General features: G+C 37.7%; 1 protein-coding gene across 1 annotated transcript; it reads right to left on the minus strand.

Annotated features, from left to right (window-relative positions):
- Positions 1-817: 817 nt before the first annotated feature.
- LOC131149686 (uncharacterized) lies at positions 818-27,845 on the minus strand. The gene is made up of 7 exons (XM_058100360.1): positions 27,779-27,845; positions 26,543-27,577; positions 25,237-26,329; positions 14,994-15,450; positions 14,741-14,850; positions 2,494-2,662; positions 818-939 (listed from the first exon to the last, which is right to left on the minus strand). The coding sequence occupies exons 2-7, from the start codon at positions 27,565-27,567 to the stop codon at positions 818-820; spliced, it is 2,976 nt and encodes a 991-aa protein (XP_057956343.1). The 5' UTR covers positions 27,568-27,577; positions 27,779-27,845.
- Positions 27,846-27,883: the final 38 nt, after the last annotated feature.

The raw sequence follows: 27,883 nt of genomic DNA on the forward strand, positions 1-27,883 counted from the left end.
CTTCAAACTTAAGTTTTCTTCCTTCTGAACCCTTAATGTACTTGACACTTTCTCTAATGTTATACACAACACGTTCAATCACTTTTAAACCTTCTTGAACAATAAGATTCAAAATATGAGCACAACACCTTACATGAAAATATTCACCGCCACTTACTAAAGGTGCTTGCAAAGACAATTGACTTGAAAGAATATCTTGCATACTATCATTAGCAGTTGCATTATCCAATGTGATGGAAAAAATCTTCCTATCAATACCCCATTCCTTCAATACACTAAATGTTTTTTCTAACAAAGCAACTCCTGAATGTGGGGGTGGCATGTGAGAAAAGTTAATAATCTTACTGTGCGATACCCAATTTTCATCCACAAAATGAACTGTAATGCATAAATATCCTTCAGTTGTAGGAGAAGACCAACAATCAGAAGTCAAACACACTCTACCAAAAGCACTCTGTAGTGTAAGTTTAAGTTTCTCCTTCTCCCTTTTATATATTTTCAATACATCAGCTTTAGCAGTGTTCCTAGCAATTGGTTTAACATCAGGATTAAGATATTTATGCACATCTCAATTTCCTTCATGCTCAACCCATGAAAAATGATAACAATGTTTTATTATAGCAATTGCCATCTTCTCACGATAAACATCTTGCTCAATTTTTTTCGCATGAAGTTTGGTTCCGTAATCCATGTGCATCTGCTTCACATCATAGTTATCACGTAATGGACAATTATTAATGTGGCGTCTCAAATTTGCCGTCCCATGGGTTGAAGCATTAGCAACATATTCAGCCCCACATTTTTTACATTTTGCCTTCTATTTTCCATCAACATCTACAGGTAACAAATAGAATTCATCCCAAGCAGCTGATGTCTTTCTACGTTGTCTCTTTTTGTTAGTGCCATCATTGATAGAAGAATTGTTCTTTTCAGATTTATCTGAAGATGGAGTAATATTACACTCATCATCAAAATCCAAGTTTATGGTATCCATTCTTTGCAATTTGTATTATCCCTAACAAAGAATAATATTTTGGATACGCTGGGTGTCTTGGGCTTTCGCACCAAACTAATTCCCTAATAAAGAAAAATAGTTAAGACTTCGAAAAATAATAAAATAAACAAAATAATGAAATATTTAAACAATAAACACAAATCTGTTATTGGGTGTGTGTGTGTGTGACAACAAATTATTTTTTTATTTTCTGTAGGGGAAACACAAAAAGCATTATTATAAAAATTTCTTTTATTATTACTTGATTTTCATTCTACTTAGCTTCTGAACATGGTAGGATCCTTCTTGTTTTCTTAGTTTATTTTATTTATCTACTATTTATTTATGTACTATTTATTTATCACAAATCTATTTATTCATCACAAATCCATCATGGCATCATCCATGAAACCCAACAGCCAACCAGCCAATAAATCAGTAAGTAAGTAAGGCAGTGACAGTCTAACAGATAGAGTCATATAAAGACCCTAAAAAATAAAAAAATCTTGACTCACCCCTGCAACTCACCTCTGGAGCTGATGACAGTCGCTGTGGACACTGGAGCCTGGAGGAGACCTGGAGGCGACGACTCTAGCAACTCACAGCACCGGCAGGTCCGGCAGGTAGCAGCACACCAGAGGAGAGGAGAGGATAGGTCGGGGCCGTCCGGCACGTTGCAGTGCACCAGATCCAGAGGAGAGGAGAGGAGAGAATGAGATTTGAGAGAGTGAGAGTTGAGAGTTGAGAGGTCAGAGATGAGGACTGAGGAGACTCAGGAGAGGCCGAGGGCGAGGGGTGAGAGCTTGAGAGTGGAGGCTTGAGAGCCGTGGCGTACTGGCATGGGTTAGAGACTTAGAGCCCTTAGGCCTACTGTCTACTGAGTCTAAGTACTGAGAAGTGAGAATTGCTGAAGAGTGAAGCCTGAAGCATGATTCCGTGAAGCCTAAAGGGTGAAGGCGAAGGGCGACCGAAGGCATGTGCCGTGTGCATGAAGTCATGACTGCAGTGCAGCGTGCAGGCTGTAGCGTGACTGCGTGAGTCTGTCTCTGATCTGAAGTGAAGGCTGAAAGCAAGCTGGGCTGGCGCTGGAATTTGGATTGGAATTTGGAAATAAGCCATTAAGATTTAAGGATTCAAAATAACGGGTCACCCGCCGGGTGACCCGCCCAAACCCGGATAACCCGTTTATAAACGGGTTAACCCGTGACCCGCCCAAATATTAAATGGGTTAATTTCTTTAAATCCAAACCCGTTTTAAACGGGCGGATCCGGGTGACCCGACGGGTCATTACCCGTTTTGCCAGGCCTAGCTGCAGATCTTTGAGTTCTCTGTCATAGTGGATAAAGCCACCATAGTTGAGACCGACCTTTGGGGAGATGAGGTAGTGCAGGTTCAAGGGAAGAGGCCAGTACCTTCTGGTCCTCAGAGTGGTCCTCGGCAAAGTCAATGGAAGAAGAAGAAGAAGAAGAAGAAGAAGAAGAATTACAACTCTGGTTACCGGAAGAACACTGAGCGGCCGAGCTCTCAGGGGGATCTATCCTCCGCACCGTGCGCCAAGTGCCGTAAATGGCACAATGGCGAATGTCCATCATTTTGGGCTGTCTACTACAAATGTGGCAAGTTAGGCCACATGGAAAAGAGATTCCAAGAACCGAGAAAGGATGTGCCTGCACAGAGCCAGAACCGTGGGAGTAATCAGGTGCCTCGGGGGAATTACCAGGCAACCACGGCTCCGGCGAGAGTATATTCACTTACTCCAGTAGATTCGGAACACGTTGGGAACGTGGTGACAGTTACCATGTTATTGCTTTTGAATAGAGCTGTTGTTTTATTTGATTCAAGGGCAACCCATTCATTCATATCTGCTAGTTTTGTGAAATTGTGTGGGGTTGAAATTGGTGTGATGAATGAGATGCTATCTGTAACTATGCCGACTAGGAGTGTAATGATTTGTAGTAAGATGTTAGGAAATTGCCCAGTTGTGATTTAGGAGATACTGCTACCGACAAATCTTATAGTATACGACATGTCGGGTTTCGACGTCTTACTGGGAATGGATTGGTTGTTCTCCAGTTATGCGGTGATTGACTATCGAAAGAAGGTAGTAGTGTTCAGACCTCCTAAGAAGTAAGAATATAAGTTCTTGGAATCGTGTGTGCGCTCGACGCCACAGATTCTATCGGCTTTACAACCAAGGAGGTTTCTCTTGGATGGTTATCGAGGGTACCTAGCTTGCATGAAGGAACCGCCGCAGGATGAGTTGAGACTCGAGGATATTCGAGTGGTCAACGAGTTTCCGGATGTGTTTGCTGGTGAATTACCCAGTTTACCTCCGGATCGTGAGGTGGAGTTTGCGATAGAATTGCTGCCTAGTAAGGCACAGATCTCTAAAGCTCCGTACTGGATGCCTCCTGCAAAACTTCAAGAGTTGAAGGAGCAGTTGCAGGAATTACTGGACAGGGGATTCATTCGACCTAGTTTTCACCCTAGGGAGCTCCAGTATTATTTGTGAAGAAAAAGGATGAGTCGATGGGTATGTGCATTAACTACTGTGAGATCAACAAAGTGACGGTGAAGAACCATTACCCTTTGCCTTGTATAGATGATCTCTTTGACCAGTTGGAGGGGACGCATGTTTTTTCGAAGATCGACCTCGGTCAGGGTATCATCAGGTGAGAGTTAGGTCTGAGGATATAGCGAAGACTGCTTTCCGAACTAGATAAGGCCACTATGAATTTTTTGTTATGCCGTTTGGGTTAACCAATGCGCTAGCAGTGTTCATGGATCTGATGAACACGGTTTTTCATGAGTACCTGGAACGGTTTATAGTGGTATTCATTGATGATATTCTGGTATATTCGAGGAGTTTGGAAGAACATGAGGATCATTTGAGGTTGGTATTACAAAATTTGCGGAAGAAGTTGTATGCTAAGCTAAAGAAGCGTGAGTTCTGGTTGAATCAGATCACTTTCTTAGGCCATGTGGTGTCTAGGGGTGGTATCTCCGTTGATCCTAGTAAGATTGAAGTTGTGGTCGACTGGGCTAGACCGAAGAATGTGCAGGAGGTTCGAAGCTTTCTAGGATTGGCGGGTTACTATCGTCGGTTCGTGGAGGGATTCTCTAAATTGTCTCGACCTCTGACACGATTGACTAAGAAGGGATTGAAGTTTGACTAGACTAGTGATTGCGAGCAGTGTTTTCTCGAGTTGAAGCACCAGCTGGTAACCGCTCCAGTGTTGACCATTCCTTCGGGAGATGGGGGTTTTGTGATTTATAGTGACGGGTCTCTGAAAGGTTTGGGATGTGTGCTTATGCAATAGGATAAGGTGGTAGCTTATGCTTCTCGGCAACTTAAGGAGTATGAGAAGAATTACCCTACGCATTATCTGAAATTGGATGTTGTGGTTTATGCCCTAAAGATCTGGCGATACTACTTGTACGGTGTTCAGTATGAGATTTTCACTGACCACAAGAGTCTCAGGTATTTTTTCACGTAGAAGGAGCTGAATATGAGGCAGAGACGGTGGCCAGAGTTGATTAAGGACTACGATTGCACGATCAGTTATCACCCGAGAAAGGCTAATGTGGTAGCAGATGCGTTGAGTCAGAAGTCAGAGCATGCAGCAGTAACTGCAGTTGTAGCTCAGCATCATGTCATACGGGATCTGGAAAGCCTTGGCATGGAGTTGGTGTTTGGTGATCATCAGGCTTTTATTGCTAGTTTAGTGATCCAACCAACCTTGTTCGAGCGTATTAAAGTCGCGCAGTCTAGTGATGCAGAGTTAGCTGAGATTGTGGAAAAAGTGCAGCAAGGTTTGGTTGTGGGTTTTAACATCTCTGACAGAGGTGTGTTAAGGTTTGGGACCAAGATATGTGTTCCAAAGGACGATGAGATCAGAAAGACAATTCAGGAGGAAGTGCATTGTTCTCTGTATACGGTACATTCGGGTAGTACGAAGATGTATCGGGATTTGCGCGAGTCCCTCTAGTGGAGTGGTATAAAGAGGGATATTGCCCGGTTCGTGGAGCAGTGTATGACGTGTCAGCAGGTGAAAGCTGAACATTAGAGGCCGATAGGGCCGTTGCATCCTTTGCCTATTCCGGTGTGGAAATAGGACCATATTTCCATGAATTTTGTGACCGGATTACCAACAGCGCTTCACGGAAAAATGCTATTTGGGTAATTGTGGACCGGTTGATGAAATCTGCTCACTTTGTACCAACGAAGGTTAGCTACCCTTTGAGTAGGCTAGCTGATATGTACGTGCATAAGATTGTGAGAATGCACGGGGTATTGGTGTCCATTGTTTCAGAACGGGATTCGAGGTTTACTTCTCAATTTTGGAAAAGCTTATAGGAAGCATTGGTGTGACGCCCCGATTTTCGTACAAATTTTTTTAAAATAAATAATCACGTCATAAATCCACAACATCCACAAATCGGCCACGTCAACAATCCTAGTAGCATTCATACGACCCGACCCGCATTGGATACCGGGTAAAAAGTATTTTATTAAACAACCTAACAGCGGAAGACTACACATATCAGTCAGAATACAATACCCAGAGTATCAACGTACATACAAATATTCACACTACCTTCCCATACTAAAAATTACTATTCAACTCTAGGGGAATTACATCTCCCCTAATCCAAAAACTCACCCTGTGTATCAGGGTCTCAGCTTCCTACTATTACGGAGCTCTATCACCCGACCGGTCTCTGTTTCCTGCAAAATTTAGATAAATTGGGTGAGATACATCTCAGTAAGAAAGAATAAATTATTTACAGTGTGTGGCCAAATGAGTACAATTATAATACACTTTACTTTTCAAATCACCATTTCATCTGAGAAAATACACTGATATTCACATATACATAATCATATAGATATACAACACAAGCTTTTATAAGCTTTAAAATCATTTATCAAATTCAATGATTTCCAATACATATTTAACTGCGAAGTTCCTGAGAATAGGGAAGATTACCCGCCCATACAGGTAGCTTCCCTCTGCCCTAACATGTTATGCAGCCGGGTATGGCCACATCTGATACCCATCAGGGCACTCACCTTACTCAGTAAGCCCTCAGGCGGAGAGTTTCACTTCGCCTTAATTCTTTATATTATTAACTCACACTGTTCCATTTCTCAATTTTATCATTCTTTATTTCTCAATTTTCATTCTATCTTTCATTTCTCATTTTAGCCAATTTTATCATTCTTTCACTTTTCATTTCCACTTTACTTTCCGGCTCATGAGTATCCTCGGTATCAAATACCAACATCGCATCTGTAACTCATGGCCACCCTGAGGATCTTTCTATACACGCCATGCTTCCCCCCATGGTCAAGGTTGTGCGGCCCGAAGGCTGGATCTAACCGCGGTTGGCCGACCCGGTTAGATCAAATATCATATCACATATCGCGTCTGTAGTACGACTGGCCGGCCTAATACCCTGATCCGGACTCAGGGGGCCCAACAACCCTACACAATGGCATAGTCGACTGTCACGCCACACGCTCCAAGAGTCCGTGTGATTGCAGTAACACCACTCGCAACGGTACCGTACTAAATATCATAACCATCCAACAGGGTTTACCACCACATACCCGCAATCATTATGCGGTATTAGCATTTTATCAATTATATTCCAGTATATCACAATTCAGTTCAATATAAATATTCTCATCATTTTCTGTGCACATTTCATCATCTCGTAATATCATATATCATATTTCATGTATTTTTCACATTTTCCCAAAATACTCATTTCTCATGCAAATAATTTCCACTCACAAATAAATACCACATTTTATTATTTTCCAATATCAATAATTCACAAAATCCCATTTTCCAGACAAAACATTTCTACTCATATAATAATACCATATTACATTATTTTTCCCTAATCAGATCAGTAATTCTCATTTCAATATTTTCTCAGAAATTACACATTATTATATTTTACACTCCAAAATATCACAATTTACAATTACTCAAATGCCACACAATTTATCTGATATTTATATCATAATAATTTTCAGACAAAATATCATATACTCAATTTCACATATTCATTCAAATAATAATTCTAAAAACACTGCTATAATTTATTCCCCTTACCTGACTTCCTGAGAGTCTCCCTAGAATCCCAAATTCTACGCCCTTGGCGTCTGAAATTCAACTCCTACAATTTACATTTTTCCCAAATTAATTAATCTATTTCTCCAAAATAATACCCATCTAGCCTTCCCTAGACTCCATATACCTCAAATTAATATTTAAACTATTATTTAACACCCCCACTTAATTTTCTAAATTTTACCTGCGGGTCCCAAAATTACACCCGCGGCGCTCACCCGGGCCCAAAATTCCAGAAATCCTACTTCAACCCAAAATGCTCAATATTTTAGCATTTCTAAATTAATGCTAATTAATTAAAAATAAGTCCCTTAATAATCGCCGCACCCCAAATTTGGGGTTTTAGCCCGACACCCCCACGAGAATTCCGTCCTACTAGACTTGTAGAGAATCATCCCTAGATTCTCGTGGTGGTATCCGTTCGTCAATTGGGCTTATATTTTGTGAGAAATTAAAGAAAAAGGAGAAAATGGCTTACCCTAGAGAATACGCCTACGCCGCTCCTACCACCGATCCGCTCCTGTAGAAATGACGGCAGCAGCGAATGGAGTCCAGTGGTATTTTTAGATTCTTGATCGGGCGAAAATCCATCACGAAATCGAGGAGAGAGGGAGAGAGAATGAGAGGAGAGAGAGAGTGTGAGCTGCGTTGCAGCAAAAGAGAAAATAAAATAAAAGTAAAGAAGAAGAAGAAGAAGAAGAAGATGATGATGATGATGTGGGGGGGGGTGTTTAAATAAAACATTTCATCCTGAAGCTTTTTGATGCTTCAGGATGTTACTAATAATAATAATAATAATATATTTAATTAATATTAATAATAATATATTTTATTAATAAAATAAAAATAATTTTAATTAATTATTTTTTTCTTTTAAAATCTGATTAATTAATTAATAATAATATTTTTTATTTTTATTTTTATTTTTTTTATATTATATTATATTTTTTTAATTTTTTATTTTATTTTATTTTTTTATTTTTATTTTTATTTTTTTTTTGGAAATCAATCCGCTAATCTTTTATATATCTTTTTGGGGTTTTTACAATTGGGGACGAAGCTTACTTTCAGTACAACGTTCCACCCCCAGACTGATGGACAGTCGAAGAGGACAATACAGATCTTGTAGGATATGTTACCAGCTTGTGTATTGGACTTCGGTGGTAGTTGGATTATGTTTCTGCCACTAGTGGAGTTTGCCTATACCAATAGCTTCCAGACTAGTATAGGGATAACACCGTTCGAGGCTTTATATGGTCGGAGGTGTCGATCTCCTTTGTATTGGCATAAGGTTGGTAAAGGTAAGGTTTTAGGACCTGAACTCGTGTAGCAAGCGTCTGAGAAGGTAGGTTTGAACCGGGAGAGGATTAGATTGGCTTATAGTCGGTAAAAGAGTTACGCGAATGTTCGATGCCGTGAGTTGGAGTTCGAGGTGGGGGTAAGGTATTCCTTAAAATCGCTCCGATGAAGGGAGTGATGAGATTCGGAAGGAATGGCAAGTTAAGCTTGAGGTATATCGGACCATTCGAGGTTATTGAGCGAGTGAGTCCGGTAGCCTACAGAGTTGCACTACCCCCAGCACTCTCGAGGGTTCATAATGTATTTCACGTATCCATGCTGAGAAGGTACGTGTTGGATCCAGCTCATGTTATTAGTTATGATGAGTTGGAGATTGGGGATGCTTTAGCGTATGAGGAGATACCTGTTCAGGTTCTGGACCGTAAAGTTTAGAAGCTTTGTACCAAAGAGATACCGTTAGTGAAGGTATTGTGGCGGAATCACGAGGTTGAGGAAGCTTCTTGGGAACTAGAGACGAAAATACGCCGGAAGTATCCGCAATTGTTTTGAGTAGTATTTGGATAGGAGGGTGGTATGAGTATGTATGTATGTATGTATGTAAACCTCTGTTATTGCATTGTGTTTAGTGGTTAGTCTTGAGGAGAGTCATGTGGTACTGTGAGCTCCCGAGACCGTGTATGTATGTAACCATGGTATTCCTCCGCCATAAGTGACGGTATGTATGTATTGTAACAGGGCTGCATATAAATGGCCGTCGTATTCTCTAGAGAATGTATGTATATTTGGTAACGGGGCTGCGTATAAATGGCCGTCGTATTCTCTAGAGTGTGTATGTACGTATCGTAGAGGGACTGTGTATAGATAGTCACCGTTTCACCTCAGAGTATGTATGTACGTAATAGTGTGAATGTGTTTGTAATGAGAGAGTACAAATTTTGAGGGCGAAATTTTTGTAACGAGGGTGGATTGTAAGAACTCGAACCGTGGTGTAACGGTTAATTATGAAAAAGAGGGGTAAGAATCGAATTTGTACATCAACGAGACCATAATTCGTCGACGAAGGTAGAAGGCTTCTCGTCAACGAAATTCAAAGGCTTGTCGACGAGTGAATGCCGAGAGGTTTAGGAAAAAGTTGAAATATCTGGCTCGTCGACGAGGCTGCTGATTCGTCGACGAGGCTAATGAAGAATTCGTCAACGAGGACACAATTCGTTGACGAATCTACTCGGGTCAAAGGTGCTATAAAAGATATTTTGGGTTGTTTTGGGGCTAAGTTTCCCCAAAATGCTCTCCCTCTCTCTCTAGAACTCTCCCTACACTCTCTCTCTCTCTCTCTAGATTTCTTCGTCGTATGTTGCCTTATTCGCAAATCTGAAGTTACTGCGAGAATCAGTGAAGGATTCCTTACGTTTCTAGAGGATCGGAATTCCATTTCGAGCATTTTTAGGTTTCGGGCTAAAATCAAGGTAATACTCGGTTTTCATTTCTGATTCAATATATGTGTAGTAGTACGGATTTTAAGTATGTATTGTACTGTGTTTTGTAGGTTTTGGAGTCTCGGTTCGTAGTTTTGAGGACCGTAGAGTTCGTAGTTGGCATTCGGGTTAAGGTAAGGGGATTCTGTTTATATTAGTCCATTTTCGAAATCAGGTCGGTAAACTTGTAGGCTACGATCATATGTATATTTTGGTAACTTATTTGGGGAAATCTATCTGGTAAAACTATGGGATTTTCAGGTTACAATTTTCGAAAAAATTGGGAATTTCAGGTATCATCTCTACTTTGTTTGGAAAACTGTTGGTTGTATTAAAAATGTATTATTGAGGTGACCGTAATCCATATTTGCATAAACTGTATACTTAAATTTGTAAACGATATGATTTGTCGTAAACCAAATAAGTGTGGTATGTATGGTTGTATGTATTTGTTCCAGGTATTGTAAAACAGCTATATGGCGGCTTATTACCGTACGCTGAAATGTATAGGAACATGAGTTCAAAAATGATTCTAGAGATTTGTAAAACAGCCATGTATCGGTTAAATACTGTGGGCGAGAGTGGCCGACTCTATATCCGGGGTGTGAAATATCACGAGTATGTTCTGGCTGGTCACCGAAGGGTGTGTTCTACACCATATGGAGCAATGTAATCACTGTGTGCCCAGGTCGTCACAATGTAGTTGTGCATGTGGCAATGAAATCGTGGTGAGACTAGGTGACCTCGTGTAGTTACATATGTAGCAATGTAATCATTATTGGGCCTGAGTCGTCGCTTCGTAGTTGCGTGTGTAGCAATGTAATCGTTGTGAAACTAGGTGACCTTGTGTAGTTGCGTATGTAGTAATGTAATCACTATTGGGCTTGAGTCGTCGCATTGTAGTTGCGTATGTAGAAATGTAATCGATGTGAGACTAGGTGACCTTGTGTAGTTGCGCATGGAGCAATGTAATCACTATTGGGCCTTGATCGTCGCAGCGTAGTTGGCTATGTAGCAATGTAATCGTTGTGAGACGAGGTGACCTTGTGTAGTTGCAAACTAGTGTGACGACACTGACTGTATGTATGTATGTATGTATGTTTTGGGTATCATATGAACTAGAATGGTTTTGTGAAAATACTAGAACTGTATGGAACTGTATGTATATGTATGAAACTGTACGAATTGTTTCAAATTGTATCGTATTTTATAGTGTTATGAAGTACGTAAAATAACACCGGTATGCCACACACTGATATAAATTGTTTTCTTCCTTACTGAGAGGTGTCTCACCCCGAATGTACGTACAATGTTTTTCGGGTCCTTCTGGTAGCGGTAAGTAGCATCCTAGTGTTTGGAAGCAAGGGTGTCGTAGCTACTGCTTGTACCCATTAGGTACGAGTTTTGGTATCTAGGCTATCGGGATAGTTTTTTAAGACACTTGGGTATGTTTTGTATTATAGGAATGTATATCCTAGCTTGTATAGTATAGACTCTGGTATAGTACCATTTATGTATAAAAGATCGTTTTCCCACTGCATATGTTGGATGAGTATGGATGTTTGTATATATGAATGTGGGCATCCGTTCACCCCACGGGGTCGGACTCTCTTTGGTATTGTATCATGTATGTTTTAATTGATACAGAGACAGATTAGGTTACTTTTTTCACACCTAGGACCCACCTACAGGTTCGGGGCGTGACAATGGGTGCGTCTTGGTCGACAACGATGATCTTCTATGAGAAATTTTGGCAGAACTTTCCTATTTTGAAATTCAAACCTTGTAAACCCTTTTGGGTATAAATATTAGCTTCAAAGATGTTCTTAGGGTTACTCTTTGGCCTCTTTTGGGGTTAGTGACAGACCTAAAACGTCATTGAGTGGCACAGTAGATTAGATTTATGTTGTTTTGATTTAAATTCCTATCTTGGTTCTCGTTTGTATGCTTGATTGTTAGTGACAGACTATTAAGTTTGCAATTGAAGCCATCTTTTACTTGTTTTCCTTTACATGCTTTCATTTAAATACCTTGCACTTTACTTGCTTTGATTTCAATACCATGCTTTTACTTTCATGCACCTTTAATGCTTGGATTTTGATGAAGTCTTAGCGGATAGGATAGCACTAGTATCGATTCAGTCAATTATGCGCAGTAGGCTACGAATACTAAAGTGGTTATTGTGATTGTTCGATAGGGTATACTCCGTTTCCCAATCGTGCTTTGGACAATTGGTGCACCCTTGCTATCCTATGCCATCGAATGACTCCTTTCATACTCTAGCCTAATACTGATAGCTGACCGAACATAGTTTATGCGCATGACAATCTAAGTCAGATTTATAAACTGAGCAATGCTTTGTAAGAGTAGAGTCAAAGTAAAATTTACATGCTTTCAGTAGGTTGTTAGAAAAACCCTTTCAAAATATCTACTTTTTATCCTTTTTACACAAAGCTATAGTAAATTAGATTAGAAGTGGTGAATAACTGCACTTGAGTTCCCATGGATCAAGACCCAACTTTCTCACTTTCTACAGAACTTTGGATTAGTTAGGTTTTATAATTGTATTTTTGATAGTTGAGGACCCAAGCCTTGGTGAGCCTACCAGTTAAGCACATATAAGTCAGTAAATTTTGATTTTGTTCTGACGGGAAATGATGCTTCACACAAAATTGTTAGAATAAGGAAGATCAGAATTAAAATGTTTGATGGTGTTGTGAGAACATTATGTGATGTTAGGCATATACTGAATCTACAGAAGAATTTCATTTCATTGGACACTTTAGATTGTAGTTGGTTTAGTTACAAGTCTAAAAGTGGGATAGCGAAAGTGTGTAAAGACATCTTAACGATGATTAAGAGAAAGAAATTAGTAGAATTATATATATATATATATATATATATATATATATATATATATGCACTTTTGGGTACCACGGTTATTGGTGGAGCTGCAGTTGTAGAGTATGAGTCAAATAATATTATCTTATGGCATATGTGGTTAGGCAATATGGGTGAGTGTGAGATGATAGAACTTCATAAGAGAAATCTTTTGAAGGGTGTCAAAATAGGTAGGTTGAATTTCTGTAGGTATTGTGTTCTTTGGAAATAAAATAGAGTGTAGTTCAAAAGAGCCACACACAAGATGGAGGGGATTCTTGAATATATTCATTCAGATGTTTGGGGGGCAGTAAAGGTAACATCACAGGATGGACATATGTACTTCATGTGTTTTATCGATGATAACTCACGAAAGGTCTTTGTTGATCGTGAATGCATAGTAGAAACCCTCACACAAACTCGAATCAATCAACAGACAAGCAATGCAATCACTCAATGTTGAACTATACTAAATAAGAAATTACTCAACAATAAGAATAAACAAAAATATCAATCAAAGACACAAGGTTTACGTGGTTCAGCTATTTGCCTACGTCCACAGGTGCAGCAATTGAATTTTCACTATCAACAATGTCAAGCTTATAATTAGGGTTACAAAGTATAGTTATATACAAACCCTAAGCTTACAAGAACTATACAAACCCTAAGCTTACAAGAACCCTAGATCCTATCTAAATCATCCCTAAAGCAATCCCCAAGGGAAAATCCTCCAATCTACCCAATCTACTAGTCTCCCAATTTGAATTAAGTGACGTGCGCTATTCAAAATTGTTGATGGTTTAAGGCAAATCGTCGACGATTTGAAGCCAAGAGGGGTTCCCTACATTCTTCCTGAAATCATCAACGGTTACCCCTTAGCTCTTGTTCCTCGCTTCACGATGCTTTCCCGGTGCATGCGCTCCATTCAAATATGAGCCACAGCCCCAACAGTCTAGGTGTACTTCATACGGTACAAGCCCGTCACTAATAGTTTTGTCATTAAAAAGTCCTTTTTTGTAGTGTCAAGTCTGACTTTTTGTTAAAATAAGCCCCAAAATTGAGCTTAAAATCGCTCACTTATATAGTAAATAAGGTTTTATTGAATTGAGCTTCGAAATTTTAGATATTTAAGATCTTGCATTAAACAAAAAAATTCGCCAAACAAAACTTCAAATTTTGTACTTTCCCTACATTTTTTTCTTATTGCAAGATAAACAAATTTTGAAGCAATAGGTTTAGGAAAATGAAATGTTCAACCAAAACCATACTCAATGCTCAAATTTTATTCAAAATTTAAAGTTGGTTTGAATCATTTTGATCAAGAAAAGAAAATAAAAAATAAAAACAAATATTTTCCATTATCAAATATGATTTAAAATAAAATATATTTCAGTATGATTAAAAATTAAGAAAAAACAAATGTCAACGACGTGTGAAATTAAAATTTTTTTTGTTAATTTCCTAAATATTTTATTTTCTCTCTCACTTTTTTTTTGCATGACCATGCATGAAATGGTAAATTCCTTTAGGGGTCATTCGGAACCGAGAAAATACAAGAAAAATAAAGGAAATTATGAAATAAAGTTATTATCTAAGAAAGTAAGAAAGAAAAAAAACATATGCAATGAACCAATAAACAACAAATTATTTTTCAGTACATTAACATTTGACATATTTTAATTTTTAGGGGTATAAAAACAAATTTTTACTTTTAATAATATTTTGAGAAAGAGATAAAATACAATGAAAAATTAATTTTCTTTATAATTCCTTTTCCTTTCTTCAAACAAATTTTTGAGTCAAAGGGAGCCTAGGATCCATTGGATCAAGAATTTGGTTTGGCAAAGGAAAGTAATATAAGAATGCATTTCATTTTTCATTATATTTTCCTCATTCAACGTCTCACTGCAGCTTTCCAACGTTTTCTTTTCTGTAACTAGTTTACCGTGTCCGTCTTTCTTTTCTTCAATATGCTTAAAACTTGGGAATTCGGAACCATCCCATTCCTTTTCTCTTCATCAAAACTCTTCAGAGCATTATCTTTCTCGAGCGCCACTTGATCAGCAGCAGCATATTTAAAACATTCAACTTCATTGCTGAGTCTGCTGATTAAATTTTCTCGATCTGTATGTGAATCTTGCAAGACCGATACGGTGACTCTCCACCTCCTTGACCTCACTCTTTTCTTGGACATTCACCTCCAACCTTCAAACCCTCAATCACCTGCAGTGACTCGGCCAAGCTCTTCTCAACTGAACTCTTATCGCTGCCTAATGATTCAATACTCCTCTCCTTACCTTCTTTTTCCTTGGTCAGTCTTTCAAATTTCCTTTTGAGGTCAAGAAGCTCCTGGAGAATCTTTGCCTCACTCTTCTGCCTTTCAAGCAGCTTCAATCTCAAACCATTTGCTTCTTCAATATGCACATCAAGAAAATGCTTCGCAGAATCCTTCTCTAAACTCACACTTCTCAACACATTCCTCTCACTTTCAAGATCGCCCATAAGCTCATCAACCCTCTTCTTCAGCAACCGATTCTCAACGTCGCCTTCTTTCTTCACCCTCTCAGTTTCGTACTTGTGCAAAATGCCAGGTGGACCAAAAAAAAAGACGGGTAAGGGGGGCAGAAGGGTTCCCAAAACCCCATATAAGAGCAACTACATGATAGAAAAGGAGGATTGGAAGTGTAAAATTTGCCAAAGACCCTACCGCACAAAGAAAGAGGCACGAGCCTGCCGCATCGGACATGAACGGAACCATGGTAATTAAGGAGAAATTAAACAGGGGATCAAGGAAAGAGATATGAAGACGTGGAGGAGGAGGAGATTTCCTGTATATTTCTCCTATCCAAGCCAAGGCGAGGCTCAATAATTTAATCCAATGTACACTTAAAAGAATTTTACATATTGCTAGTTTTGTATACAAAGAAAAAGAAACGAAAAAAAAAAAAAATGCTCTTGATGTGGATCAATTGATAGTAATGTCAAAATGCTTCTCTTTCCTATATTTTGGAAAAGGTTTATCATGTAGTTATTCGTAATTAAATTAAATTTAGAATATTCAAAATGATAACCAAAAGTGTTATCTCATCTCACTTTATTGTGTATATATTTTTTGTGCATATATATATATATATATATAACACCCGTGCTCTGCATGCGTGTCATAGAGCATGTATTGAGAGCTTTGCACACGTAAAATTAATTCAAAGTGCATTTTATGTGCATGCATCAATACATAATTATTTGATTTCATTTTATCTTATCTTATTTTAATAATCAATAAATTCAAAACAAATAAAAAATAAATTCATCATCCTGGCAAATTATAATGAAGAGTTATCTTCTATTTTTTCCTTGAGTGCAAAATGGAAGGACATTAAACTAATGGGTCATAAATAAGTGACATATTTAGATCGAAAATGAAAGCTTACGCATTGGTTGTCAAAAAAATTATTGTGGTTGATAGATATTTATTCATTTAAAAAAAAAATTCCCTATCCCCTTGATTAATACTAGACCTAACAAACAATATGTGCATGTGAGATATTTAAGAACTCAAATTTAAAATTATTGTATCAATATTATTGTATCAATTTCTATTTTTTAGAGTTGACAAAAAAAGATAGACATGTTTCAAAACTACTGTAATGACCTGCTTATTATTGCCATTACATATATATATATATATAAAACATACATATAATAACCCTCATATATTCATAGTCAATCCAGATCCATGGGTACCAGGGATACACCTGTCATATATCTCTGATACCTAAGCAGTGGAAACATATATCATATACATGCCATGCAACACCAAAATACAATACCATAGTTTCTTAAAACCCATAAAATTCCTGTATATACATACAACCCAAAAGACTAAAAGGAAAACTATGATCATAATCCAAAAACCACTTGACCGTAACTCACTAACTCACCCTCCTACAGGGGTAATATGAATTGCATCTACCGACGCGGAGCTCGGTCTGCTTGTCTAACTGGATTCCCTAAAATGTTTTGTAAGTAAGGGTGAGACACCTCTCAATAAGGGAAAAAAATTAATATCAGTTGTGTGGCGGTATGAGTATATTCGTACTATAATAGATAAACAGTGCATAATGCATATCTGGTAAAAAATGGTGATATAATAACTAAGTAAAACATACATATATAATCATGATCATATTAAATCATACTGAATTTTAGTTGTTATAAAATCATATGTTATAACTGATAGTACTAAAATATTACTCATGATGGATAGCTAGCTAATGTCATGTGTTACCCCCCATGACTGGGTTGTGCAGCCCGAAGGCGGGACCTGATAATGGTTGGCCGACCATTGCCAAGTCAAATATGTATATAAGTATGATGGGTCCGCCCCACCCTAGTCCGGACTGCCAAGGGGACATCTACAACACCACGCTGAAGTCACATCGACTTACCATCTCTCACACTCTTTACTGGCAAGTGTTGTAACACTAGTTTGAGCTGAACTAAATAGCTACGGTATCAAGCCTTGAATACTAATCTAAACTAAACCATCCATGTAGTGACCCGAAGAATAATGGTATTTAAATAATAAAGATGGAAAGAAATGGAAACAGGAACAAAAGGAGGGTTCTTCAGGATCTCGTCGACGAGGTTCTGTCTCGTCGACGATAAGATGTTGAGAGAGGATTTTTGGAAGTCTGAAATTCGTCGATGAGGGTGTAGGTTCGTCGACGAACTTTCTACAAGACTCATCGACGAGGTGACGTGGCTCGTCGATGAATTCCGCTATATAAATAGTGTTTAATTTGGTTTTTTCGCAAAAAAATCCACCAAATTCACTCACTCTCTCTCTCTCTCTCTCTCTCTCTCTCTCTCTCTCTCTCTCTCCATCTCTTTTCAATTTTGGCCTCGTCGTTCGCCGAATCGACGATTTGAGGCCACCAAAACGCTCCTGGGGAAGTTCTCTCCAAGTCTGCTGGAGCAGATTGTCAATAAAACGAAATTAGATTTCATCCCAAATTCAGGGTAATGTCTTTTAAGCAAAATTCGGTTTAGTAGCAGTTGTAGGAAACGTAGTAGGTGTAGAAATAATAATATTTTGTTCTGAGATTTATGGTTTTCAGGGTGTTGAGTGGAGCATCCTGCGGGTGTAGGACCCATTACAGTAGGGAGATTTTAGTAGAAATCGGGTAAGAGAAATATGTTATGCTAGGTGATTCTAGTATGTTTCAGTATAAATTATACATTTTTACCAGATTATTGTTCACAGCAGAAATTTACACAATTTATTAAGTATGTTAAATATGTTTTAAAATTACTGTGTGGCTTGAGAATATAGATATAGTATAGAAATATATTTTACAGTATTTTCTTGAGTTATGTTTTACAGAATATACAGACAATGGACATGTTTTATAGTAATTACAGAATACCATGATTATATAGTTGATACAGATACAGATTATAGTACCATGACATACAGTTTTATAGTTTATTTCATAAAATAAAGTTGGTATAGATACAGTTTATCACAGCGTCATGGTTTATACAGTTATTACAGAATCATAGTAAAACAGATAGTTGTATATAGAGATGTATTATATAGTATCAGACCCTGTTGGACCATTACAGTTTACAGAGTACGGTACCGTAGCTACATACAGTATAGAGTGCAACCACCTATTCAGATAATAAGTGGTATAACAGTCAATCGTATAGAGCCCACGAGTGGATAGGCTCCCTATCAGATATGGGTTGAGGAGGGCTGATCAGACTGATGGAGTATAGTGGTTTATTCTGGTCGGCCAACCAGGGTAGATCTCGCCCACGGGCCGCACCACCCTGTCATGAGGGGTTAAATCATGACATACTATTATCCATACGAAATTTTTCGGTTATTATTATGTATATACAGATTTACAGAGATAAAATATATACTTATATATATTAGAAGTATTTTGAGTAGAAACCTAAAGTACAGATATGTTAAGCAACATGGAAAAGATGGTGGTTTATATTACTTGTATTGTATTTATAGTTTCAGTTATATATGATTATATAGCAACAGATTTCCCTAGTATTGTAACTCATTTGTCATACACTAGCAATAGCATATTTCGTCTTACTGAGCGTTGGCTCATCCCAATACTTTAACATTTTTCAAATGACCCAGATAGACGAGCAGATCAAACTCGCAGACAGAGAGATTTCTTGATAGCCCTAGTTTTAGGGTGAGTTTTGTATTTTTGGGATTGGTGTTACTAGAGAGAGTTGTTTTATATGACTATGGTCTGAATGTATCAAACTCTGGTATTGTATAGTATGTATGGATGTATGGTTTATGTTTCCACTGTGTAGGTATGAATATTGTATACAGGCCTGAGTTTCATAGCAGAGGGTATTAGAACAATTAACATTTATATATATATATATATATATATAAAGGGAAAAAAATAATATAAGTTTTGAGGTCGTTACAATTTGGTATCAGAGCCTAAGTTGCTAGGTTCTGCAGACTTTAAAGTGCAGTAGAAGTAATACCAGAGTATAGGAAATGAATTGAGGTTTGCTCTGTTTCTGGGTACAGGATTACCGTGGTGGTTTCTATGTTTTTCTTGGGGTGATGATTTCAGTAAAATCATAGTAAACTATTGTTGGGTCATGTGTCTAGATGACAGAACTGGATATTGAGTTAAGGGTAGGGAAGGTAATTAATTTTGAATTGGTATAGGATGGGTCTATATAGGAGATAAGGTGCTTAAGTGTGTTTCTTGTTTCAGGATGGACCCGTGAAGCAGTGGTACGAATGCTGGAGAGGGTAGGCCAGGACCTTCCAGCATAGGTGGAGGAAATAAAAATGTTGTACTGCGTAGTGTCACTCAGCAGGTGATGGTTGAGAAGGTCCGGAGCTCTAAAGAGCGTAACTGTTCGATCGAGCAGTTTATGCAGATGAACCCCCCATCCTTCACTAGAGGAGATGACCCGATTGTAGCTGAGAATTGGGTCCAGGATATTGAAGAGACATTGGCAGTGCTTCCCTGTTCGGATGAGCAGAAGGTAATGTTTGCAACATTTAAGTTGACAGGGGAGGGGAAGCACTGGTGGAGGTCAGCACGATTGATAAAGGAGCAAGGGACGGTTCCAGTACCAGTGACGTGGGACCGACTCAAGGAGTTGTTCTTTAAGCGGTATTTCCCTGTTATCATTTGGAGCGCGAAGATAGCAGAGTTTATGCATTTGGTATAGGGGCAGATGTCGGTATCCCAGTCCGCAACTCGATTTATCTAGTTGTCATATTTTGTTCCACATCTAGCTCCTGATGAAGAGAAAAATGTAAGGAAGTTTAAAGAAGGACTAAGGCAGAACTTATTTGAGCAGGTGATTGGCATCAGAGTTCAGACATTTACGGAGGTGTTAGATAGAGCTACGATCATTGAGAGTGGTATATAGAGGGGTATAGTGGCTCAGAGTCAGAGGAAGAGGCTTACGCCTCAGGGCTTTCAGGCTGACTCCAGTAGGGGTCCATGGGGAGGAGGTCGCAATAGGGGAGATCAGAGGCAGATGGTGAGACCTCAGGGGAATCAGGGTACGCCGATCGTCCCAGTATGTCAAACGTGCGGGAGACGTCATTTGGGGGAGTGCCGGGTAGGGAAAGATGTATGCTATCGATGTGTAAGACCCGGCCACATGGCACGTGCATGCCCGGGTCCGCCAGACCAGGTCCCAGCTCCCAAGCCTTATCGGGGAGGATATCAGGCATCTCGTGGAGGATAACATAGGAATGTGGCCCCTACGAGGGTTTACGCATTGACACCGGGTGATGCTGAGGCTGCCGTAGATATGGTAACAGGTACTTTTACTGTTTTATCACATTCCATTATTGTTTTATTTTATTCGGGTGCTACTCATTCCTTTGCCTCTACATCGTACGTTAAATTATTTGGAAGTGAGACTCAAATATTAGATAGAGAACTATTAGTAGCTACACCGTCAGGGTCAGTGTTGAGGTGTAAAAGGGTACTCAAAGGCTATCCAATAGAAATTCAGGGGAGAGTGCTACCAGCAGACTTGATTGTATTTGAGATGTGTGGGTTTGATGTAATACTAGGTATGGATTGGTTGGCAACTAATCACGCCAGTATTGATTGTTCTCAAAAAGAAGTAATTTCCAGACCCCCTGGTGAGCAAGAATTCAGGTTTGTTGGCTCTCATGTACGTGCTCCATCGCAACTAGTATCAACAATGCAGGTGAGTAGATTGCTCCTGGATGGAAGTCAAGGGTTCGTGGCTTTTGTAAAAGAAGTGACAGAGAATGAATCGAAGCTTGACAGTACCCCGGTCGTACGAGAATTTCCAGATGTTTTCCTAGAGGAGCTACCAGGGTTGCCTTCCGAATGCGAGGTGGATTTTCCCATAGATTTACCTCCAGGGACGGCACCGATTTCTAAGGTTCCTTATCGTATAACTCTAGTTGAGTTGAGAGAATTGAAGAATCAGTTGCAAGACTTGCTAAATAGGGGATTTATATGACCCAATGTATCGTCATAGGGAGCTCCTGTGTTGTTTGTAAAAAAGAAAGATGGGTCTTTGAAGATGTGTATTGATTATAGAAAAATCAACAAGGTTACTATTAAGAATAAATATCCTCTACCCCGTATTGACTATTTATTTGATCAGCTTCAGGGTACACAGGTATATTCTAAGATCGACCTCAAATCAGGCTATCATCGACGAGACCCTATTGAATTCCCCCTTAAAAATTTCCTTTCTTTCCTCTCATTTATTATTTAATTGATATAATTCGTCGGGTCTCTACAACTACTTTACCTAAAAGTGAGACTAGTGGCTTTTTTCAAAAGGAAAGATAAATTTGTAAATACAATTATGTGTATTTGATGTGTTGGTTATTAGTTGAAAACTTATGCAATTTGAGAGGAATTGGTGGTTTTTTTTTTTTTTTTTGAAAGATGAATGAAAATTATTTTGGATTGGTTTGATTAAAATTAGAGATTTGCCTAAAAATAAAAGGGTGGTAGGTTTGAAAGGAAGAAAACTTTGTAAAATATAATTTTATATATTTGTCTTTATTTATGAGTTTATATGGAAATATTTAAATCTAAGGATACTGTCATAGTAGGAAGTTAAAAATATTTACTAAAATTTAAATCTGTGCCTCCGTTTTTTTAGGGGATAATAAGGAGTTAAAAAGAGTAGAAGATGTTTTTTAAAAATAAAATAAAATAAAATTAGTTTAATAAATTACTTATATGTCAATAATTTGTATATACTATATTTAATTTATAAGATAAATTTTAAATTGAGGGCGTTTTTGAGAAGATGATTGAAAAAAAAAATCATTAAAACTACTAAGGCTTCCCTTAATTAATATAGAGATGATTTAAAATTATTTTTGGTTGTTTAATTAATTATAAAAATAATTATGATAATTATAACTCACACTCATTAAATATCAACTATTTTTGGTTTATGTTGGCTATCTGATAAATTCTTGCTTGGGTTATAAACCAAAAATAAGAAAATTTATTAGATAATATGTTGTAACTAGGGCTACAAATGAGTTGAGTTGAGTTGAGTTTTACCATGCTTAAGCTTATTTTTTGATTTTTTACTCGAGCTCGAGAGTAAGCTAGTTCAAACAAAACTTTAATATATACTTGCTTAAGCTTGTTTATTATATAAATGAATGAGCTTACAAGCCCTTATTCAACCAAACTACCCAGTGTTGGGAATAAACGAACAAATTCCCGTAACCTGTGAGAAACAAATAGAGAAAGAATAACGCCAAAGAAAAATTCAATCACACGCACAAGACAATATTTACGTGGTTCGGCAATTTTGCCTACGTCCACGGAGTTGCAGGGATTTCAATATTATCAGAAAGAAAGCACAGAGAGTGCGGCGATACAATTCTCTCGCTCTCGCTCTCTCGCGGATACAACCACACACACAACTCTAATCACCCGAAAGCATCCCTTTTATATGTTGCACCTAGGGTTCCATTCCGAATGGGCTCCAAATTAAAACACAACTAGGCTCCACAAAAGCCCAACACCCAAATGCTCACAATCATTTCAATTCTTTTCAATTCTCTCAATGCAACAGGCGAAGGACGTCTAGAGCTTTATAAGACAAAAGGTGTAAAGGGACCAGTACTACTTTAAGGTTTCTTTGCCCCCCACTAGTCTAGCTTATTAACTATGTGCACTAACCCTATCACTTATTTCAGGTTACCGAGTTTGAGATAAGCAAGCCTACTCATGAACGATCTCTATTTTTAAGTTAGTTCAAGTTTCTTAAGTCATCGTAGTCAAGTTCAACGCTTTTATCAAACGATCTCAAAAATTGAGCTTAAAATTACTCTTTATTTGATAAATGAGCTCTTACTAGATTGAGCTTTGAAATTTTAGAAATTTAAGACCTTGCATCAAACGAACAAATTTCAAATCAAGACTTTAAATTCTGTACTTTTCCTAAATTTCTTTTTGATTGTAGGATAAACAAGTTTTTACACAATGGCTTTGCGAAAATGAAATGTTCAACCAAAACCTACATCAAAACCATACCCAATGCTTCTTTTTTTTTTTTAATTCAAATTTCAAAAATAAAATTAACCACATGCACTAGCCCTATCACTTATATTTTAGGTTATAGAGTTTGAGATAAACAAGTCTACTCTCATAGATAATTCTTCCTTTTAACTCAATAGCAATTTTTCGAGTCTAATTCAACCTCATTAAATGAGGATGTAAATGGGCATAATCCAAGCCTATGAAACAAGTTTAACCAAGTTGCAATTAAGCAACTCACATATCGAAATGAGGCAAACCTCATTGTATTTAAGTTTGGCTTTTTATTAAAACAAGTCTCAAAATTGAGCTTAAAATCTCTTATTGAATTGAGGAACTTCGAAATTTTAGAAATTTAAGACCTTACATTAAACCAAAAAAATTTCAGAAAAAAAACCCTTCAAATTTTGTACTTTCTCTACAATTCTTTCTTATTGTAGGATAAACAAATTTTGAAACAGTGGGTTAGGAAACTGAAATGTTCAACCAAAACCTACATCAAAACCATACTCAAAGCTCAAATTTTATTCAAAATTTAAAGTTAGTTTGAACCATTTTGAATGAGACAAGAAAAGAAAATAAAAAATAAGAACAAATATTTTCCATTATATTTTCCTTTATCAAATATGATTCAAAATAAAATTTATTTTAATATGATTAAAAATTAAGAAAAAAATGTCAGCAATATGTGAAATTAAAATTTTGTTTGTTAATTTCCTACATTTTTTATTTTCTCTCACACTTTTTTTTTATGACCATACATGAAATAGTAAATTCCCTTGGGGGCCATTCGGAACCATGAAAATGCGAGAAAAAATGAATTAAATTTTTGAAGTAAAGTTATTATCAAAGAAAGTAAGGAAAAAAATAACATATGCTATTGTCAAACGGAGCCTAGGATCCATTGGATCAAGAATTTGGTTTGGTAAAGGAAGTTAATATAAGAATGAATTTTTTTGCATTTTTTCTTAATATTAAATATTGTAACAAATAAAAATTTATTCTTATATGATTTAAATGTTCAAACAATCAAAATATTACTTATCCACCATATATTTTATTTTTCTCATTTTTTATGATAACAAAGCATGAAAAAATAAATTCCTTTCATATTTTTCTTTCCTTTCTTTAATATTTTCCAAGTTTGAAACAAGTCCCTAATTTTTATTCCCTTTTTTTTTAATGTTTGCTGGTAGATTATCACTTAACCTAAAAGGTTATACTGATAAACACGTGATAAATAACACCACAGAATAAATGCATTTCCCCTTTTTTTAATGTTTGTTGGTAGATTACCACGTAACCTAAAAGTTTATACTAATAAACACATCACAAATTAATATAGGTGACAAGATTAAAACCCAAGACCTCATGGTAACAGTATTTTGATATCAGGCTAGATTATCACTGTACCTAAACACTTAAATTGTTAGGTTGTGGACAACAATGTCTATCAAATTTTAATATTTTCCAAATTCTAAACTGCAATCAAAGCAAAAATCAAAATTACTAACTATTTATTGAGGGAATATTAATAAATAAATGGAGGTGCCACCCTCCTTTAGTAAAAAAAAAAAAAAAATTACTAAAACTTTTATGTTAAGACTTGGAAATCACCACCAAAGAACTTCACCGCATATTAGAATTGAATGATATTAAACTTCCACAAAACATTCACAATTACACCCATTTCTAGCAACCATTAAATAAAATTCAGTGGAGAAAAAAAAAAAAAAAAATCATTCAGCTGCCACAAAGCTATTGAAACTTCACTCTGCAGAAAAATCTAAAACCCATTTGGCTCAACCCAACAACAATTGTTTAGCTTCCTCGTGCCATAGAAATTCTCCAAAGAAACCTCATAGCCAAAAGAGTGATATCTTTGTGTTTCCAGAGAGTAGAAAATAATGTTTTGAGTCTCCCCATAAAATCTGGGAAAGTAAATTTTGTTCTCCATTTCTGGGATTTTAGCGACTGCCGATATAGAGGACGAATCACTAACAAAAAGCATATGGTTTCCCAAACTCTCAATCTTGACCCATACCATGGCAGTGCGATTTAACCTGAAGACTTCAACCCATTTTCCCAAATGACCCACAAAAACTGATAAGAGCTCTCCATCACATTCTGCCAAGTAGCCATCGTAAAAGGAATTGCAGGGCCTTTCGGGTTTTGCAAGAACATCACAATGGCCTTCCCCCATGTTTAATTTGATGACTCCTAGATTCCCATTTGAACCCAGTACGTAAAAAGCTGTATCTAGAAAAACTGGGTTGCTGATTGCTGTGAAATCAAGAAAATTAATTTGGTAAACGTATCTCCACGTCATCTCCCTTGAATGAATAAAGGAAAAACCTGTATCGCCATGCGCACTGCAAATTACAAGAGTCGTGCAGTCTGAAGAAGTTGGCGAAGTTGAAAAGCCGATTCCAAGTACAGAAAACATTTCGTGTCTTGGATATTCACCCTGCTCCCCTGTAAAAGGATTAAAGAAGAATATGGACTCCATATCTTTAGACATTAGCAACCGACCATCCCAGGAACAATTAATTTCAGCACCTGACAACTTTTCTGGCACGTTCTTTCTTTTAAATGTATTGCCATGAGCCGGGTCACCAAGATAGCAAACTCCATCATCTTTCTTTAAGTACATAAACCATGGGGATAGAATATGATTCTTTAACATGGGAGATGCAGTCTTCCAGTTTGTCGGAGGAGCAGCTAATCGAAAATCTCTACAGGCAGCTCGAAAGTTCATGTAATCAAACAGATTAAGATGCTTTGCAACCACAGAAAAAATATCAAAACAGAGATCACTCCAATTTACTGTATTTGCATTTGTCTGATCCACATCCTCGACACCATCGTTGCCTTCCTTATCCTCCTTACAAGGAAATTCTTCTTTCATAGTGTTATCACTCTGTTTGGCCTCTGCTTGCATGCCAGTTAACCTGTGGGCAATAATAATAACTCAATTAGCAAGGGATAGCAATGAATGTAAATTGTTGGGGGGTGGGGGGGGGGGGGGGTGGTTGTGGGAGAAGAAGAAGAGAGCTTCAAATAACAATCTACCAAATCCCTGTTCTTTCTGGAGCAACATCTAAACAGAAACATCAACCTAACCCGTACTCCATATGTATATCTAAAGCAAATTAAAAGTCTACCTGCGATTAGGCATGACCCAAATGGGCCTATGCCACGGTGTGGGTTTATCTCGCCAAGACATATAAGCTGAAATGCTTGCTTCTTCAATGTTGTATGAATACAAGCTTTTTTCTTCCGGCTCAGTAAAGAATATGTGATTCCCTTGGGTTTCTGTCTCTGTTGCAGGACATGAAACCGAACAATTACGACCCAAAAACAAAATTCTGTCGTCCAAGCTTTTCACCTCTACCCAGGTCATCCGAGAAAAATCCAATCTATGAACCTTTATGGTGTTGGCTTCATTGACGTTCCTCTCTCCATAGAGCTGTTGAGCCACAAGGATTTCACCACCTGATTCCAACAGAAAGTCCCATCCACAGATCAAATTTTTTGGCCACTTTGGACGCCTGATTCCGAGGGATGTGATCTTAAGGTGATGTGAATCATTGACCTCAATAACTATCATCATACGTCTTGTAGAAGTCGAGGCATATAATTTAGAATCAAAAGCAACAGCAGCAACAAACCTCATATTCCAACGTAATTCATTTCCGAGAATGTTTTGAAGTTGTTTCCTGTAGTTTTGCACTGTCCATTGCTGGTCATTGAGTTGACAAAATATAATGCGAGGGACCTTATCATCAAAAAGAAATACCGTACAACTAGGATTGCTTGGAGGGGATGACAACGTGCAAATGCCAAGGCAGATAGGATCTTCAATAGAATTTAAACTGGGGAATTTGATGGTGGATAGCGTCGAAGGATCAAAGAGAGAGAAGTCCCAGTCAAGCAATACAAGAAGCCACCCATAGCAGGAACCTAAGATAATGCGGTGTCGCAACTCAGGAATGCTCTTAATAACCATGTTATGCTTATTATGCTCAGCTCTGCGATGGATGCTCTGAAACAACATCCGCTTGGGCTCTGATACAGAGCAGAAAATCTGATTTTTTAAAGATTTTCCTTGAGGGTATACAAGCCATGGTAAAAGTCCCGGCGCCGGTGGGCACTGACGACCTTTCCTGCTGCCGGTATTCTTCTCCATGTTGACCCAACTGCAAGTACATCGAAAAATTTTATAAAATTGTCGTGTACTCGTGCGCTGTGATGTATAAAGCACCATTCGTAATTTCATAAATAAAACATGAAAATTCAACAGCATGAAAATTATATAGTAATTGATTTCTACCATAAATAACAACTAAAAGTCAAACAAGAACATAAAGAGTTGAAACGAAGAAATCAGTGGCACTTACAAGACCTAAACTGCAGATGAATTGAAGGATGAGGAATCTAACTTCTGATGGATTCCCTATCTTCTTCCAAGATGCGTTTCTTATGAACTCTCTTCCTTGCGCCTG

This window comes from Malania oleifera, chromosome 1, assembly GCF_029873635.1.
Source record: "Malania oleifera isolate guangnan ecotype guangnan chromosome 1, ASM2987363v1, whole genome shotgun sequence".
Taxonomy (NCBI): domain Eukaryota; kingdom Viridiplantae; phylum Streptophyta; class Magnoliopsida; order Santalales; family Ximeniaceae; genus Malania; species Malania oleifera.

Excerpts from the sequence above, each read along its gene's own strand:
- LOC131149686 (XM_058100360.1), bottom strand. The coding sequence starts at position 27,567 with ATGGAGAAGAATACCGGCAGCAGGAAAGGTCGTCAGTGCCCACCGGCG. Across the intron at positions 26,330-26,542 it reads TGGGTCATGCCTAATCGCAG|GTTAACTGGCATGCAAGCAG; the intron begins GTAGACTTTTAA and ends TATTGCCCACAG. Across the intron at positions 14,851-14,993 it reads TGAGGGTTTGAAGGTTGGAG|TGGCGCTCGAGAAAGATAAT; the intron begins GTGAATGTCCAA and ends CTGCTGATCAAG.